Source organism: Necator americanus, chromosome IV, assembly GCF_031761385.1.
Source record: "Necator americanus strain Aroian chromosome IV, whole genome shotgun sequence".
Lineage (NCBI taxonomy): Eukaryota > Metazoa > Nematoda > Chromadorea > Rhabditida > Ancylostomatidae > Necator > Necator americanus.
The window spans coordinates 23,028,833-23,043,762 of NC_087374.1; the positions used below are offsets into that span (position 1 = coordinate 23,028,833).

The window sequence follows — 14,930 nt, forward strand, 5'->3', positions numbered from 1 at the left end:
GTAGTGTTCTGGGTCTGAGAAAATGATCTCACGTGAAAATTTCTCACCTTCTGAAACAGGATAATGACCTGCCAACCCATCACCCCTTAGCTAGTGAGCTCTGTTCTATCTTGTTTTTGTTTTATGGGACACTTGTAGGTGTTTTCAATAAATAAATAAATAAACTTAAAGTCGGTTCCGCCGTTGAGGAGTTATCGACATAATCGATCCTTCTTGTTTGAAATTTGTTAGTTGAATCAGTTACTGAGCAACCTTTGATGTTGTATAGGTACCACTAAAATTCTAGCACTGCATAACTGATGTTTTGTGCGAGGCTGCGATACAAGTTTATCGATGCGGGAACAGAGACGCATTCCAAAGCGTTTTTGCATATTTTCGTTTACAGCATTTGGCGAGGGTGTTTTTTAGAAGGACACCTGTTAGTTTAGGGAAACACCTGTTTAACATTCTTTTAAACAGTGACTCTTTACGATCACAGGCTTTTCGTGTCGTGGTGCATAACAGAAGTATTGGTATGAATTTGACATGGATCAATTTGATTTGATTGCATCCGAGTTTCGCGAGAATTTTTTTCATGAACGAATGAACGAGAATTTTGTGTTTGTGTAGAATTAGCTTAATTAGCTTCTAATTTTATAGTATTACGAATAAGAGGACCGATCGCTGCACGCATGTACCATTCAGCGTAGGCATATCGTTTAACTAACAGGGTATGCCAGGTATTCCCACCCATAATAGCCCCGGAAGTATCAACTTTCTCAGTTCCTCTGGTACAAGATTTGAAAGGAGTAGGAAGAGCTTGTTGAGTCGTCTTCTCGTTGCGGTCTTGTATTGCTGCTCTCCGCAGTTTGAATAACATCACTATGGTTAGAGGGAGATATTTCAGTAGATCGATAGAATCGATATTTTTGGACTTGCGGTGAAATCGAGCATGCTCTAAAACGTATCCAAATTAAGAAACGCGCACATCTTTCCGTCGGTTCTACATCGGAAGTTGCATTGAACATCACACAATCAGAGCTGAAGGGTATCTCGGCATCAATCAAATCCCCTTCTGGTATCGAAGAACCCTGTTTTGTTCGACTCATTGAAGGAGGAAGACTAGGTTTTTTTTCTTCGTTGTTGGCGCGAAGTTGTAAAATTTTAACCGTGCGATCCTAGGTGTTTCTTTTACACCCCGTGAAGCTGGTGAGCACTTGATTTCCGTTAAGAGAGATGGAAAACTTCTACCAAAAGCTCCATTCAAGATCAAGGTTAGTTTCTTGGGAAGATTATTGTGAACAAAATTTCATTTTCCCGCTTTCAGGTCGACAAATCACAAGTTGGTGATGCAAGCAAAGTTGAAGTGAGTGGATCTGGGAAAATGAAGGCTGAATGCTTGAAAGATAATGAAATTCTTATCGATACTAGCAAAGCAGGTATGAGTGTCTTTCCTTTTGCATTCATTTTAATATAATTAATTTCTCAAAGAACGACACATTGTTTATGTTTTTGCCTCAATATTTTTATTCCTATCGTTTATCATATGGGAAACAACTGCTCTTCTTGTTTACCGGCAGCATGCAACGTTGTTTTATCGAAATAATTCTGTCACAAAATTGAGGATATCGATCAGAAAATCACAGCAGGTGGAATTACGTATTTATAGTTTGCCTTTAGGTTATGGAGGTCTGTCCGTCTCAGTGCAAGGTCCATCGAAGGCGGAACTAACTTGCAAAGAAGTGAAGGCCGGACTTATTAAGGTGAACTACAAGCCAACAGAACCTGGAGTGTATGTGGTGGCTGTCAAATTCGCCGATAATCATGTCAAAGGTAAAAATAAACTATATAGTCTTTAGAAAACTATTCATAGCGGTTTTCAGACAGTCCGTTCACCGTACATTGCACCGGTAAAGGAGCTGGAAGAAAGGTTGAAGAGATTCATAAGAAGGCGGAACAGGTAGCTGTAAATTCCTCAGCGGTCAAGATTCAAAGTTTTTCTTTTCAAGGCTGGACTGTGTCTTCCTAACAAGGAGGCGTTAGTTTTCTTGAAGCTACCCAATGTGACACCTATGAATAGCGGAGCACGAGTGTTGGATCCAAAGGGACGCACCGAAGATGTTGAAATGAGAGACCTCGGTGATCAATTCTTCCAGATTAGGTCAGTTTGAGCAGTTAAAGTTGTGCCTTATCATCCACTTCATTTTTAGCATAGCGCCCTTATAACCTCAACTTTCTTTAGATATCTTGCAACAGCGCCTATTTTGATAGGACAAAACACGCGAGACTATCCATTTGATTTATGTACAAGATATTTTCAGCTGGTTACGTTGAGCTTCTTGAGTCGTGCAAATTTTACAAATGTAATGTATTGCAATTCCCATCTTGTGCGTACATTTCATATTTCTTTTCATGAGTTCTGAACACGCAATTCATTGTTTTTGTTAGTTTTCTTCGAACAGTTGCGGAATCACAGAGTATTTCCGTCCATTTAGTAGCGACTTTGATTTCATTTTAAGAACAAAAGGTGTTGTAGATCAGAAGCCATATTCTACTGTCTTTAACCTTTTATCCAGTTTTCGTCAGCTACTTATAAATCGGCCCTGTTTTCTTGATTGTCAAGTTTTCTTGTTTTCTCTTCACTGTTCACCAAACAAATTGAGTTCTTTTTGCAGATTCATGCCAAAAATGGAGGGTGTGCATCATTTATCCATACTACATAAAGACGCCCATATTTATGGCTCACCTTTGCAGTATACTGTTGGACCATTTGCAGAAGGTGGAGCACATAAGGTCTGGACAAGTGATCTTATTTTAGATATTTTAGAGAAATCATTAGAGAGATCGGGTGTTTTTGCGGAACTTCGCAATCAATTTTTGCATTTGAAGGTGAGAGCTTCCGGCCTCGGCGTTGTCCGTGGTGAGACAAATTTCCCGCAATCGTTTAACATTTACACACGTGAAGCAGGAGCTGGCAATCTCTCAGTAACGATGGAGGGGCCGAGCAAAGCTGTGATGGCGTTCCACGACCACAAGGTATTAGCTTAGAGGTGATAGTTTTGGTATAGTCACTAAGTTTGAAGCAGCCGTTAGGTTTGAAATAGGGCATAAAACTCTTCAGATCATCTGAAATGAAGTGAACTTCACAAATTCTAGTTGGAGATGTTTGATGTTAATGGGGTATGCAACTAAAAACTGAAATATACAAGATCAATTTTAATAGTAATAGGCAAAAGTGAGAAATGCATGTTCAGCTCTCAGAAAGGAATTCATGTAGAGGAATCTACTAGAACTATAACCTCAACCTTTAGCGAGATGCATGATAAGCAAAGTTGAGGTTGCAGTTTTAATAGATTCTTCAACATCAATTCATTTGTGTGAGCTGATCATGCCTTTTTCACCTGTCTGTTATTTGCAACAGATCACCCACTTCTAAAAGGAAAAAGTGTCGAGCTACACGCACTCAGTCGACATTTGACAAGTTATTGTGAGCAAAGAATTAGGAAAGAGGGTTTCGAGCGGCGCATTTTATTCGCTTACACGGAAGAAATGAGAAAATCTTGTCTTTCTTCTTTCTTTTCTATTCTTTTGTTGCCTTTGAATCTTCTGTAGACTCAATTAAATTACTCGCATATGTCGGTTACAAAATGTAATTCTGTCTGTTCTGGACCTAACATTTCAAGGATGGCAACTGTCACGTCCAGTACAAGGTGGATCAACCTGGAGAATATATTGTTGCGATAAAATTCAACGATCAGCACATCGCTGACTCTCCATTCAAGGTAGACGAGTTTAGCAGAGCAACTTTCTGAATTTGTTACCTATTGTTGTGTGTTTTGCAGGTATTTATCGCTCCCGCCACTGGTGAAGCACGAAAGCTTGAGTTAGCTCAATTCCATGATCAAGGGATCCCAGCTGGAAAGGCGTTCACATTTACTGTGCTAACACATCGTGCAAGAGGACACCTTGAAGCGAAGGTCACCTTGCAAATGTTGGAATGTGTCGTTTTTAAGGAGATAATGCTAGTTTTAGGTGGTAACACCCACTAATGAAATTGAAACGATAGATATCGTTCCCATTGAGGATGGTGAGAGCTACGCATTACGATTTCTACCGAAAGAGGTGTGAATTAGCCTCGCATAGGTTTTCGCCCACAATGAATGAGATGGTTATTTAGAGTGGCAACCATTACATTCATGTCACATTGGACGGCGCTCCAATGCGAGATTCCCCGTTCCGCCTCAGGGTAGGTGGTCGCGACCAATGCGATCCCACAGCATTAAGCGTGACCGGTGACGGCATTAGGAGAGGAACAACCGGACAGGTGTTGCAAACATTATCGCAATCATTTCACTTTTCTTACTTTCAGCTTGTTGTCGTTATAGAAGTGTGAATTCGTCGTTTCTACAGCAAATGCAGGAGCTGGTGTACTCAACGTACAACTGGATGGTCCTAGCAAAGCTACACTCGATGCGTATGAGGTAACACATTGCTCTGGTGTAGTTGCTTTTTTTGAATGTATGACGTTGAATTCTCGTTATTATACGCAACACTAGCGAAAGTTCAACCTTAGTGTGTTCAGAATATGTCTACTGTGGTCCTGTCCTTTCACAGGTGTTATAAGTGACTTTACAGCTCGAACGAGGATACAAAGTTCGCTACACCCCTCTGGCGCCAGGAGACTACATTGCAGCGATCAAGTACAACGGTTTGTTTGTGACTTTCTATCGTTCATATTTTTAATTGAAAATGTACACGCGATTCGATACGTTTCAGGAATCCATATCCCTGGATCACCGTTCAAAATTCACGTCGAGGGAAAAGTCCTTGGTGGAAACGGTTACAACGAATCATCTTTCGTTAAAATTGATGCAGTAGCTAAGACGTCCAAGGGAACTGTTGCAACAGTTCCAGAGTACAAAGGAGACGCCAGCAAGGTGAACTACTACTATCCATTTCCTTGTTGTGTTTTCGAAAAAGTTTACGTTCAAAAACAGGTGGAGGCAAAAGGGGCTGGATTGAACAAATTCTTCCCAGGACGACCAGCTGTGTTCACAATCGACACTGCTGTCGCAGGTCAGTTTTGAGATATTCGGAGTTTTTCAAGTGGGTATGGGGTGGTCGTTCAGGTCCAAATATTTTAATGGTTGGAGTGGTGACGACCAAAGGGCCATGCGAAGAAGTTGTTGTCAAACATCACGGCAACGGCCATTATATTGTCACATACAAAGTTCCTGATCGTGTTAAAGGATTCATTTTCATCAAATATGGAGATCAGGTTGGTAGATGACTCATGATTTCTATACACATCTTCGGTCTAGCGGTGGTCACATACATTGCCAAATCGCTCGATAGTGTTTTGTTCTTTCAAAATTTTCCCTTTTTTAAAGGAAATTCCCGGTTCACCGTTCGCGATCGAGCCGTAAGCATGCGACATTTGCTATGTTAATTTCATCTTGCCCCCTGTGCCTTTCGTTCTCATCGTTGTTCTCTAGCTCACCGTATTCCTATCGGCTGATGATCAAATGCTTTATTAGTTTTGAGGGTTTGTTTCCGGCACTCATAAAAGACGTCTAGAAACATTTTATTTTCCTGCTCAATCTATTGCCATATTACTGTTTTTCTTCCTTTTGCGTTCACTGAAGAGATGCTTACTATCCAATAGTTGATAGATAATGTATAAAGAAGATGTTTTTATGAATTATGTGCAATGCATGCTACATAATAAAAAGCTTCTATGGATGTGTTGTGTTTTCCTTCATCATTTGTGCGAAGCAAAGGAGATCGAATATGAAGGACTGAGGACATGAGTTCCTCATCTTCGACAGCCGCCATAACCTGAATGCGAAATAAAAATAATGAAATAAGTGTGAATTTCGTCCTACCGTTAAGTAAGGATAGGAAGGTTCAGCAGCACCGACAAGAGTGATAAAGAAGCTCGACAGTATTGAGAGGAAGCTGCTTAGATGAATGTTAGGATACTTCTGGACTTTGTTATGCCATAGCAAAGAGCTTTACACAGAATCGAAAATGGTGAATTTGGCGGATGACACGTGGAGAACATCCGAACGTTACGCGAAACATAGGCTGATTCTTTGCGGGTTCTTTCCGATTACCGAGGAAGATGTGCTCGGATATGCTCAAAGACGACACACCTCGACAGAAATGAGGGCAACTGCATTGGGCCGTATAAGCCCAGTAATCCACTATAGCTATTATATCTAGACAAGAAAAGGGGTCGGCAAAAGCGCTGGATGTTTAAATGAAATTTTAAAGGCATTTCAAGGTAATAACGTAAAATAAAGAGGACGCATTGGTCGTAGTGAGATGTATTTTCACATTTGATCCAAAACAGCGTCACACCCGCTCTTCTACAGTGTGGCGTCAAAATCACTGACATTGTCTCTGTAGAAGATATTATCTTCTCTGTAGAGCTTCTCTAACCCGTAGAGAACCTCGATTTCTCCTTCTTCGCAGTTTTGTCATCCTTAGAAAAAAGGTTGTGCCTAACGGTATAGTTAGAGACTGCATCACGAGCGGCGCTTCCTAGCGTCTTCGGATTCGGTGTTAGGTCCACATCCGAGCCGTCTGCACCGCGCTTCAATTTTTAAAACATTGAAGGGTCATCAAACTTCCCCATCAACATCTCTCTGAGGAAGCTTGCTCTTGTGGATTAAAATGCGGCTTTAAAACAGAATTTCAAAAGGGGAGAAGCCCGAAATATTTTGGTGCATACAATTAAGTCGATCCCTCTCAAAACTGTTAAAATAATCTAATAGAGATAATAAGAAGTCAGCTTTGAAATGTCTTGGATTAACCTCAACACTTCGAGGTCTTTCAATTGGAGGGATGACTTCGGCTGTAAGAATCCTAAGAGCTAGCAATATATAAACTTGAAGAGTAAATCAAGAGAAAATTTATCCACTGATGCGGAATTTCGCTAACCCCCAGAAGAACTCGTGCAGGACTTTCGTTTTATATAACCGAAATAGTACACCCACCATTTACAGTCGGGTGAAAATGACGTGAAGCAAGGTGCACGCGTACACGCTCGAAACGGCGCGGTGGAGGCAGCAGTTGGAACCGAGATGGGACCATCGTATACTGCAGCGATGAGTGGTGCCGGCAAAGGTTTCACTACGCTCCTAGCCGCTACGCTCCACCGCACCGCCTCAAGAGAAGCCACATGCGCAATTGCGCGCGTGCCTCATGTCGTTTTGACCCTACTACAACTAACCATCTTCGGCTACAGTGCTACGAAAGTAGGTGACCGTGAACTTATATGGATGATCTTTAGCAACTGTATTGTGTGCCTCACGTTCACCAAGGTCGATGATTTCTCCCTTAGCTCTTTCTTACCTCACTTAACAATGTGATGGGATCTCCAACTCTTTTCTAAGACTGCCTTTTCAATTTCAATTAAAAACGCCCATTTGAGATCAGAAACAATGTTTGCTTTTCGTTGGTATGGCAATTACAATTAAGACAACCGGTGAGAAAAGAGACATTCGACGTGGAGATACGTCTACCAATACATCAAAACTGTAGAGATTTGATGAATGTGTTTCCTTTAGTAGTTTGTTTTTCAGCTCTGGTCTTTTTCCGGAACTTACATAGTTGTAGTATTTTGCATGTAAGTACCTCTGCTGCCTCTACTCATCTTCAGTATGTAACTGTATCCTATAATATTGACTGTGAATTGCGGTATCGATATCGGTAATTGGAAGGCCCTTCAAATCTTTCACACTTCCTCAAATAGTAAAATGTGCTCGTTTGGTGCTAGCGGCTTCTTACCTTGGCTCAATAATGAATAACAGTGGTTGAAAAGTAGCACTGAAAACGAGTTCACCACCAGTTAACCTCGACCGTAGACACACTTTGCTCTAGGAGATATGACCGACAGCTTTTCACTGGGATCCCAGAAGTCAAACGTATGAACTCAGGAGACTTATTACACATAAGTTAAATCTTACCGTATTAAAATAGAATAAAAATACAGAATTCACATCGATGCATATTCTAATTTTTGCAAAAGCACCTGCCGTCTCAACTCGCAAGAGTGCATCACAGTTTTACGGCATTCGTTGAAAAGATGATGGCTCAAATTTTTGAAAACAATGGTAACGGACCGGTAATGTGATGAGGAAAGTATGAGGAAAATAATAAGAACATATAAAAAGCTCGATCAGTTACTGTAGAGGAAACACCGTAACGGATCTTTTGTGATCGTGAAGCAGTGTGGTGAGCAGTGCTTTTGTCCGCGTCGCAACGAAGGTTAGTACTCCTGTTGTTTTCATTATTAATGATTCTTATTATTTGGAATTTCGTGTGTTATTGATTCAACATTTATATATAACTCAAATTTTTTTTTGGAAATTCACTCTAAGAAATTGTGGCAGAGTGATGTTGAACGCATTATAGTAAAAATTAAAAAATAAATAGAAATTAAAAGTAGAAATTAGGAGCGATAATGCGTACAGTCTTGGCCGTAGAAGTACCTAGCTGGTGATATTGTTCAAGTAAAAATAGTTATAGTAAAGTATTTGCAAAAAAGTGAAGTAGTCATAAAATAATTAACTATTATATCTATAATAATTATATTAATATTTCTGCCACTTTGCTGAAGCATCGCTCATTCAGTCATTCCTGCAGTCTCATTGGGGCTCAACCCTTTTCTGCGTTTAACTGCATACGACTTATTTTTTCATGAGAATTTCATGTTTCTGGAGTACAGATAGTGCAGTCCATGAAAACTGCAACTCAAAAAGGTGTTTAGTTTGAGGGGTGGCTGGGAATTTTGCAACTGCCTGTCAGGACTCCCTTCGCTGGACAACAATTATGAGATGAGATGAGACCAAGGCGCAATTTTTAATCACTAAGAACCTTGTGGTCTAGCTTCCTCCAACAAAATGTTCGTATTTCTTTTTGCCTTGGACATTTTGTTCTGAAAGAAACTTATCCTTTTATCTTTTTCACTCTATGACGACCTAAAATTTCGTGACGAAGTGGTTCTATGGAGTGTGAAGCACTTGAGTAATATTTTTTGGAAAACATATGAACGTAATATTACACAGTTCTGAGGGAATGGGAAAGTTGCGTATTTAATTTCCTCCTCAACGATAGAACACTTATACTGAAATCTCAAATATTAATCTGAGCACGACTCTTTCTCAGAAATCAACACGGAGAATTAATTAGTTTCACAAGACTGACAAATTTGTTCCCTTGTAGTGATCGAAGAAAAACTTGTAAGTGGTGTTTGTTTACTGCATAAGATTTTATTTCTTGTTTTGAGACCTGGCTCAGTGAAAAACATTGAAAACCACCCAATCAACTGCCGGATTCGTACAATGCAAGAAAGAAGTAAAATGTCGTATTTATATTGCGGTCCAACGTTTTGTCACATTCATTACACACTTCCAAACTCCAAAGACGACTTATTTTGTCTCCTTATTTTAAAGAATTTTCTTCTCGTGCTTCATGCTCCTACAATACTTGAGTCCAAGTCATCTACAGCAATAAAACATTTCGAGGAGTCAAAATTCTATTTTCATTCCAGTATGTTCGATATCAATGGATACCCACTTATCCGCACCGAACATCGGGCAGCGGTGGAGTGGGTTCTTATTTCTATCTGTGTCGCTGGCATTCCACTCACTTTTTTAGCCATGATAATAATTCTTACAAAAACACCTCCACATATGAAAGTCTACAAATGGATAGTGGTGAACATGACGGTAAACACAAGACGCATGGTTGAGCTCTGAAAAATACATTTTTCTCTCAGTCAGTCATTTAGGCTACGACATTCTTCAGTGATTTTATCATATGTTTTTTATTCGACCCAATCCCATTATTTCCGGAAATCGCTTGCTATTCAAGGACTTGGTTAGCTAATGTTAGCGAGGACGCCAGTTACGTACTTCTGGTTAGTCAGCTAATAGTGTTTTCCTTTCCTTTGTTTAAGGATCCATTTACAAAAAGCTGTACCAGAGAGAAAGAGCCACTTAATGCGGTTGAGGTCAGAGCGGGACCTCCGCAAACAGAAGTCGCCTACGCAACTGCACCGACCTTCACTTCGTTTTGACCCTGTATGTAGTACAATGGATCAAAATGTACCATAGCTAGCATGTTTCTCGAAACAAAAAGCTGGCTTGCACACAGAATTAGTAGTGCTAAATCAACAGTGAAACGTAAACGAACAGTAGAAGTTTCGTCAGACCGTTATTTTTAGTGTGTATCTATAGTCATGCTACAGTTCACCCTTAGCAGTACACTAGTCGCCTTCCTGTACCGAGTTACTGCGCTTGGAAACTTGGCCGGATCGCTTAAAACTCTCGCCAACTACGAACTGAAATACACAATCACCGTTACATATTTAATCGGTCTAGTGCCAGTTGTTATAGTTCTAATAACTAGTTACCAGCCAAGAAGCGAAATGCGAGATGTGATAGAGGTACGTTTCCGTATTGCGCTTCCCACGAATAAACATCCGCATGTCTTTTCAGGCAGAACCCCAGCTGTATTTCCTCCGAGACTACGGATCTTACCTTGTTGCCAGCAAGAAGGATTCGAATTTTATCGTATTCCAAGGTGTATGGCTGGGTTCGGCGTTTCTCATAGTCGGTTTATGTGCGGCGATAGCTGCTAACATCATTATCAATCTACACAAGAGGAGAGACAGCATGAGTTCGAGGAGTCTTGAACTACATCGTTCCCTCATTGCTCATTTGATATTGCAGGTAATTGCAAATAGAGAGAAAAATAGTATCGGCGAAAAGGTAGTTGGGCTCCATCCAACACTGCTCTAATAGAGCAGCACTTAGAGCGCAAAAGTCGTTCTTGAGCACGAAAATCATTCTTAACTGTCGATTGCGGAATTCACTTCCTGTAAGCCTTTTTGGAGAGTTTGGTAAAGTTAAAGCATTAGTAGTTCTAGCTCTGTTCCCCTTTTTTCTTTACTAGCTTTAGCCTTAATGTCATAGATCCCTCAAGAATAATGATTAGAATCACGGGCCTCTACTAATTTAGCTCACTTAACTCACTTCCAGTGATGAACTATCGATTGATGAGCTATCGTTTTCTTAGGTAGGATAGCCATTTGACGGTCAGGAACAGCTTTAAGGACAATATTTGTGCTGCATGTTTAGAGCACTTTTGGAGTGCTCCACTCCCTCCTTTTCAAAACTACATTTTCTCCATAGTAACGACTTAAAACTAGATAATAAGCCATCTAACAACTAGCATTTTCTTTTGTCAAGGAATATATTAAAGTAAAAGTGCTAAACTAATGTAGTCTGTTCTCAAGCTTCAGGTATAAAACTGTGTGTTGAAAATCCCTTCTTTTTTTCAGTCATGCTCTATCGGAGTGTTGTATGGCTTCTTAGGCGGAGCTCTACACCACCCCTCTCCTTAGAGCGCGACGAGCTCCACAGAGCTCCTTTCGCGTTGTTTTTCTTTTTCTCGTAAAATAGTTCATGGATAGGTTTACGTAGTCCTACCAAAGTTCTTTTTTTAGTAGTTTTGTCTTTGTCTGTTTTGCCGTCAGGGAGGAGGGCGTCTAAGATTCTAGTTATTAGAAATTGAATTTTTCCTTCATAGCTTCGCTTAAAGCCAGCAAACAACGAATCTGACGTAGTGAGGGGAATCGCGGAAGAAGCTGGAGATGAGGTTGCTGATTGCGGTATCCGGGGTGGTTCCACTCACTTCTCCCAAATCCTCGTTTAAAAAGCGGCGTGGGAACCACTCTTACGAGTCACATTAGAATGTCCTTCTATGTACACGTCCAGGACCCCGCAGCAGCCGATTTATTTTCTTTTCTTGAATAGGCTGTTGAGGAGACATTAATCATTGGCCGCTCGCACGCGGATACGGGACGTGCATTAAGGTGGTACGTTGCAGCTGAAATCGCGGTAGACGTCTTCTACGCTGTTCTTACGACGATTAGGGAGAGATTAGCGCAGCCACACCGAATGCTGCAATCTATAACTCCATCCCTGGCTTTTCCAGCCAGGATTTCTTCGCCATGTCAGATTCGTCGTATGCTGCCTTTAATGGCATTAATGGCAGCATACCACAAATCGGGCGTGCTACGGATTTCAAGTGGGTAGTTCTTATACGGGGTCGTGGATTGTGGGAAGAGGGTTTATTTCTTCATAATCCCCGTAAAAAACGGCAGGGAAGATGAGGCTTCGAGCGTTCCGGGGCGTTGAGGTCCACGAAGAGTCGTATTGGAGCGCGCCAGCCCCGTGCACGCGCCGTATCTTCCGGGCCGTTTTTTTACGCGATTAGGAAGAAATGAACGGAATCACCTTCTTCTCCACAATTATAAGAATTATAGGAATTCTTGACCTGAAGTCCGTACCACCCCAGATTCGTGGTATGCTGCCTTTAATAGCTGTGTATGATTAGCTTTTTATAGTCGCAAGCGCAGTGAAATCACAGATTCCGTGCTAGAAGAGCACCAGCTACGCACTTTGCAAGGAAAGTGGGCCAGGTATCCATTCTGAAGTGTTTCGCAGGATATCCTAACATAAAAAGAAGCTATTCTACTAGCGACAAAGGGGGTTGGCTTAGTGTTACCACTATGAACAGTGCTAATCGTTCACAGTTGCACAAACAAATGGTACAGAAATTAAATCCCTGCAAAATAAGATCTCAGAGGTACCTCAGCAGCAGAGCTGACTAAAATGACTTACTAAGACAACATAATCCTGATAAGTCTATTGAAATTCCAAACAATAAATATGAGAAAAAAGCAGAAAAATGCTTAAGCAGAGTCGTGCTCTTTGGAGATAGACCAATGCATGTGTTCAGTTAGGACGTTATTCACAATAAGGTTTATTTCCGACTGTACATGACATTTCGCATATATTTTACTCACAGCATATACCTGGTAATCCCTGCTCGAATTAACCAATTTCTCGAAGAAAAAAAAACGTCTCCCTTCACTGGCTTCCAGTGAAGGTATTGAGCTTATTTTATCACCACTAGAGATTAGAGTTTAAGTTGTAACGAAGAGCAGTAGAAGTAATTAAAGTAGAGTACGAAGGCTAAAAGTCAAGAATGGTAATCCAGGTGAAGCTCTGGTTCTAAAAGCATCATACCACGAATCTGAGGTGGTGCAGATTTCAACTTTGGAAGATGCGGCGCCGCACAAGGCTGGCGCGCTCCAGTCGAACTCCTTGTAGAAAATAGTGCGCCAGAACGCCTGAAGCCGTATCTTCCGGGCCGTTTTTTGCGACAATTAGGAAGAAATGGACGGAATCACCCCTCTCTCCATAGTCTCCCATCCCGTATACGTATGTGAATACTCCACCTGAAATCTGCACCACCTCAGATTCGTGGGGTGATGCCTTTAAGTTAAAGAATCCAGACTACTTTCTTCCCCAAGAATGAGTGAATAATGAACAACACTGACCTGATTAACAATCACATTAATTTATAGATTACTATACCCGCGGTTACAACTCTTGTGCCTATGGTTATACTTTTTTCTACACGTTACGTTAAAGTACCACTTGGCGCAGCTTGTAAGTCCCCACTTAATAACATTTTCATTTTTGTTGAATTATTTGACATGGTTTAGTTTGGAATATGATCATCTCGCAAATGGTCGCCCTCCATAGTCCATTGAACACCATCGCTATTATAGTGGCAACACGACATTATCGCAGAGAACTATTCAGATATTTCAGAAAAGGATTGTACATATTTAGCAATGGAAAAGTGAATCCCAGACCAAGTTCATCTTTTACTAAACCAGAAAGTACTATAATGACAGGAATCAGAACTACTAATAAGTAGAAGATCCACAGAATCTTCAACAGATGACGTGCATCAATCGACTCGAAACTTTTCAAATTTTGATTATGATGAATAAACGTCTTTTTTTTCTTCGAAGCATGATTTTCTTCGAGGTCTATTGACTCCAAACATTTCCGCTCACGACACTACTCAGCCGTTGAAAACCATTGAAAAGTAAATGCGTCGCACTGAGGTGAAACTCCATTAGCATAAAACAGTGGGCAAAGTCTCTTAGATTTGCACAAGGAGGTCATCCAAAATTCAGCGAGGAACAGATCAAGCCCAAGTAGTCAACAACGGCCTATATGCAATCGGATCACTCAAAATTATAAAATTTGGTAAACCGTATGATGCAAACTATTAGGTTGCTCCACAAGTTTTGCACTAAATTTGACATTTTTTCAAACAATCATAACCTTATTTTCGCAGGTATCAATAAACAAAAAAGCGACCATCACGATCCATTATGTATGTGGGACGCTTCACTAGACTATCAATTCCAGAAGTTCACAACTCTTGCTCCTGCAAGTCGAAGAAGAGCGAAGTATTTCCTCTTTCTGATCATCGAATGTTTTCTTTCATAGACGCAGGTTCAGTGCTCGAAGCAAATCGTAGGAAGAATAAGTTGTGTACCGTGGAACATCCCAAGCAAGATCGGCAATTTTCTGGCAAGAAGTTCTGCCGCGTGAGATTGGGGATTGTCATGAAATAGAGCAACATGCTCAATTGTCTTTAGCTTCAGGCTAACTGCGTCTGCCAATTCTGTAGTTGAGAAGAGTGAAACACATGTTTTTACACACACCCACAAAGTCGCAGACACACACACACACACACACACACACACACACACACACACACACACACACACACACACACACACACACACACACACACACACACACACACACACACACACACACACACACACACACACGTGACAGACTAAGCCCGTTATTATATAGCATGATCAAAAGTGGAGAAAAAATAGAATTATAAAAATAGAAAAAAGAAGAAAGAGAAAAATTTTCCTTCCATTTTTGAATATTTCTCAGCTACGTTTTCGAGAGTACTCGAACACCTAAAGAGATCAGGGTTTGCAGCTAAAGATTTCCTTTGGCGCTCTAGCAAAATATGCCAGCAGATCT

General features: G+C 40.8%; 2 protein-coding genes across 5 annotated transcripts in view; both read left to right on the forward strand.

Moving 5' to 3' along the window:
- Nucleotides 1-5,405, forward strand: part of RB195_002418 (uncharacterized protein) — a gene marked incomplete at both ends in the record, with an annotated part of 47,579 nt that extends 42,174 nt beyond the window's left edge. For both annotated transcript variants that reach the window (XM_064199667.1, XM_064199668.1), the window contains 18 exons: nucleotides 958-1,105; nucleotides 1,162-1,253; nucleotides 1,307-1,418; nucleotides 1,660-1,812; nucleotides 1,863-1,939; nucleotides 1,989-2,140; nucleotides 2,655-2,772; nucleotides 2,869-3,015; nucleotides 3,663-3,761; nucleotides 3,822-3,956; nucleotides 4,012-4,101; nucleotides 4,157-4,303; nucleotides 4,365-4,460; nucleotides 4,615-4,687; nucleotides 4,756-4,916; nucleotides 4,977-5,055; nucleotides 5,109-5,257; nucleotides 5,370-5,405. In XM_064199667.1, the coding sequence (XP_064055548.1) occupies nucleotides 958-1,105; nucleotides 1,162-1,253; nucleotides 1,307-1,418; nucleotides 1,660-1,812; nucleotides 1,863-1,939; nucleotides 1,989-2,140; nucleotides 2,655-2,772; nucleotides 2,869-3,015; nucleotides 3,663-3,761; nucleotides 3,822-3,956; nucleotides 4,012-4,101; nucleotides 4,157-4,303; nucleotides 4,365-4,460; nucleotides 4,615-4,687; nucleotides 4,756-4,916; nucleotides 4,977-5,055; nucleotides 5,109-5,257; nucleotides 5,370-5,405 (2,064 nt within the window). The remainder of the gene's footprint in view (nucleotides 1-957; nucleotides 1,106-1,161; nucleotides 1,254-1,306; nucleotides 1,419-1,659; nucleotides 1,813-1,862; nucleotides 1,940-1,988; nucleotides 2,141-2,654; nucleotides 2,773-2,868; nucleotides 3,016-3,662; nucleotides 3,762-3,821; nucleotides 3,957-4,011; nucleotides 4,102-4,156; nucleotides 4,304-4,364; nucleotides 4,461-4,614; nucleotides 4,688-4,755; nucleotides 4,917-4,976; nucleotides 5,056-5,108; nucleotides 5,258-5,369) is intronic.
- A 4,242-nt stretch (nucleotides 5,406-9,647) lies between these two features.
- RB195_002419 (uncharacterized protein) lies at nucleotides 9,648-13,785 on the forward strand (the record flags this gene model as incomplete). Of its 3 annotated transcripts, XM_064199670.1 has the most annotated exons (6): nucleotides 9,648-9,716; nucleotides 9,779-9,907; nucleotides 10,214-10,435; nucleotides 10,488-10,721; nucleotides 13,427-13,511; nucleotides 13,568-13,785. In XM_064199670.1, 6 exons carry the CDS (start codon nucleotides 9,648-9,650, stop codon nucleotides 13,783-13,785), a joined length of 957 nt encoding a protein of 318 aa, XP_064055550.1. The 3 variants fall into 3 exon arrangements, with proteins under 3 accessions (XP_064055550.1, XP_064055551.1, XP_064055552.1); XM_064199671.1 differs by lacking the exons at nucleotides 10,214-10,435; nucleotides 10,488-10,721; XM_064199669.1 differs by lacking the exons at nucleotides 9,648-9,716; nucleotides 9,779-9,907 and having other exon boundaries at nucleotides 10,229-10,435.
- Between the last annotated feature and the right edge of the window lie 1,145 nt (nucleotides 13,786-14,930).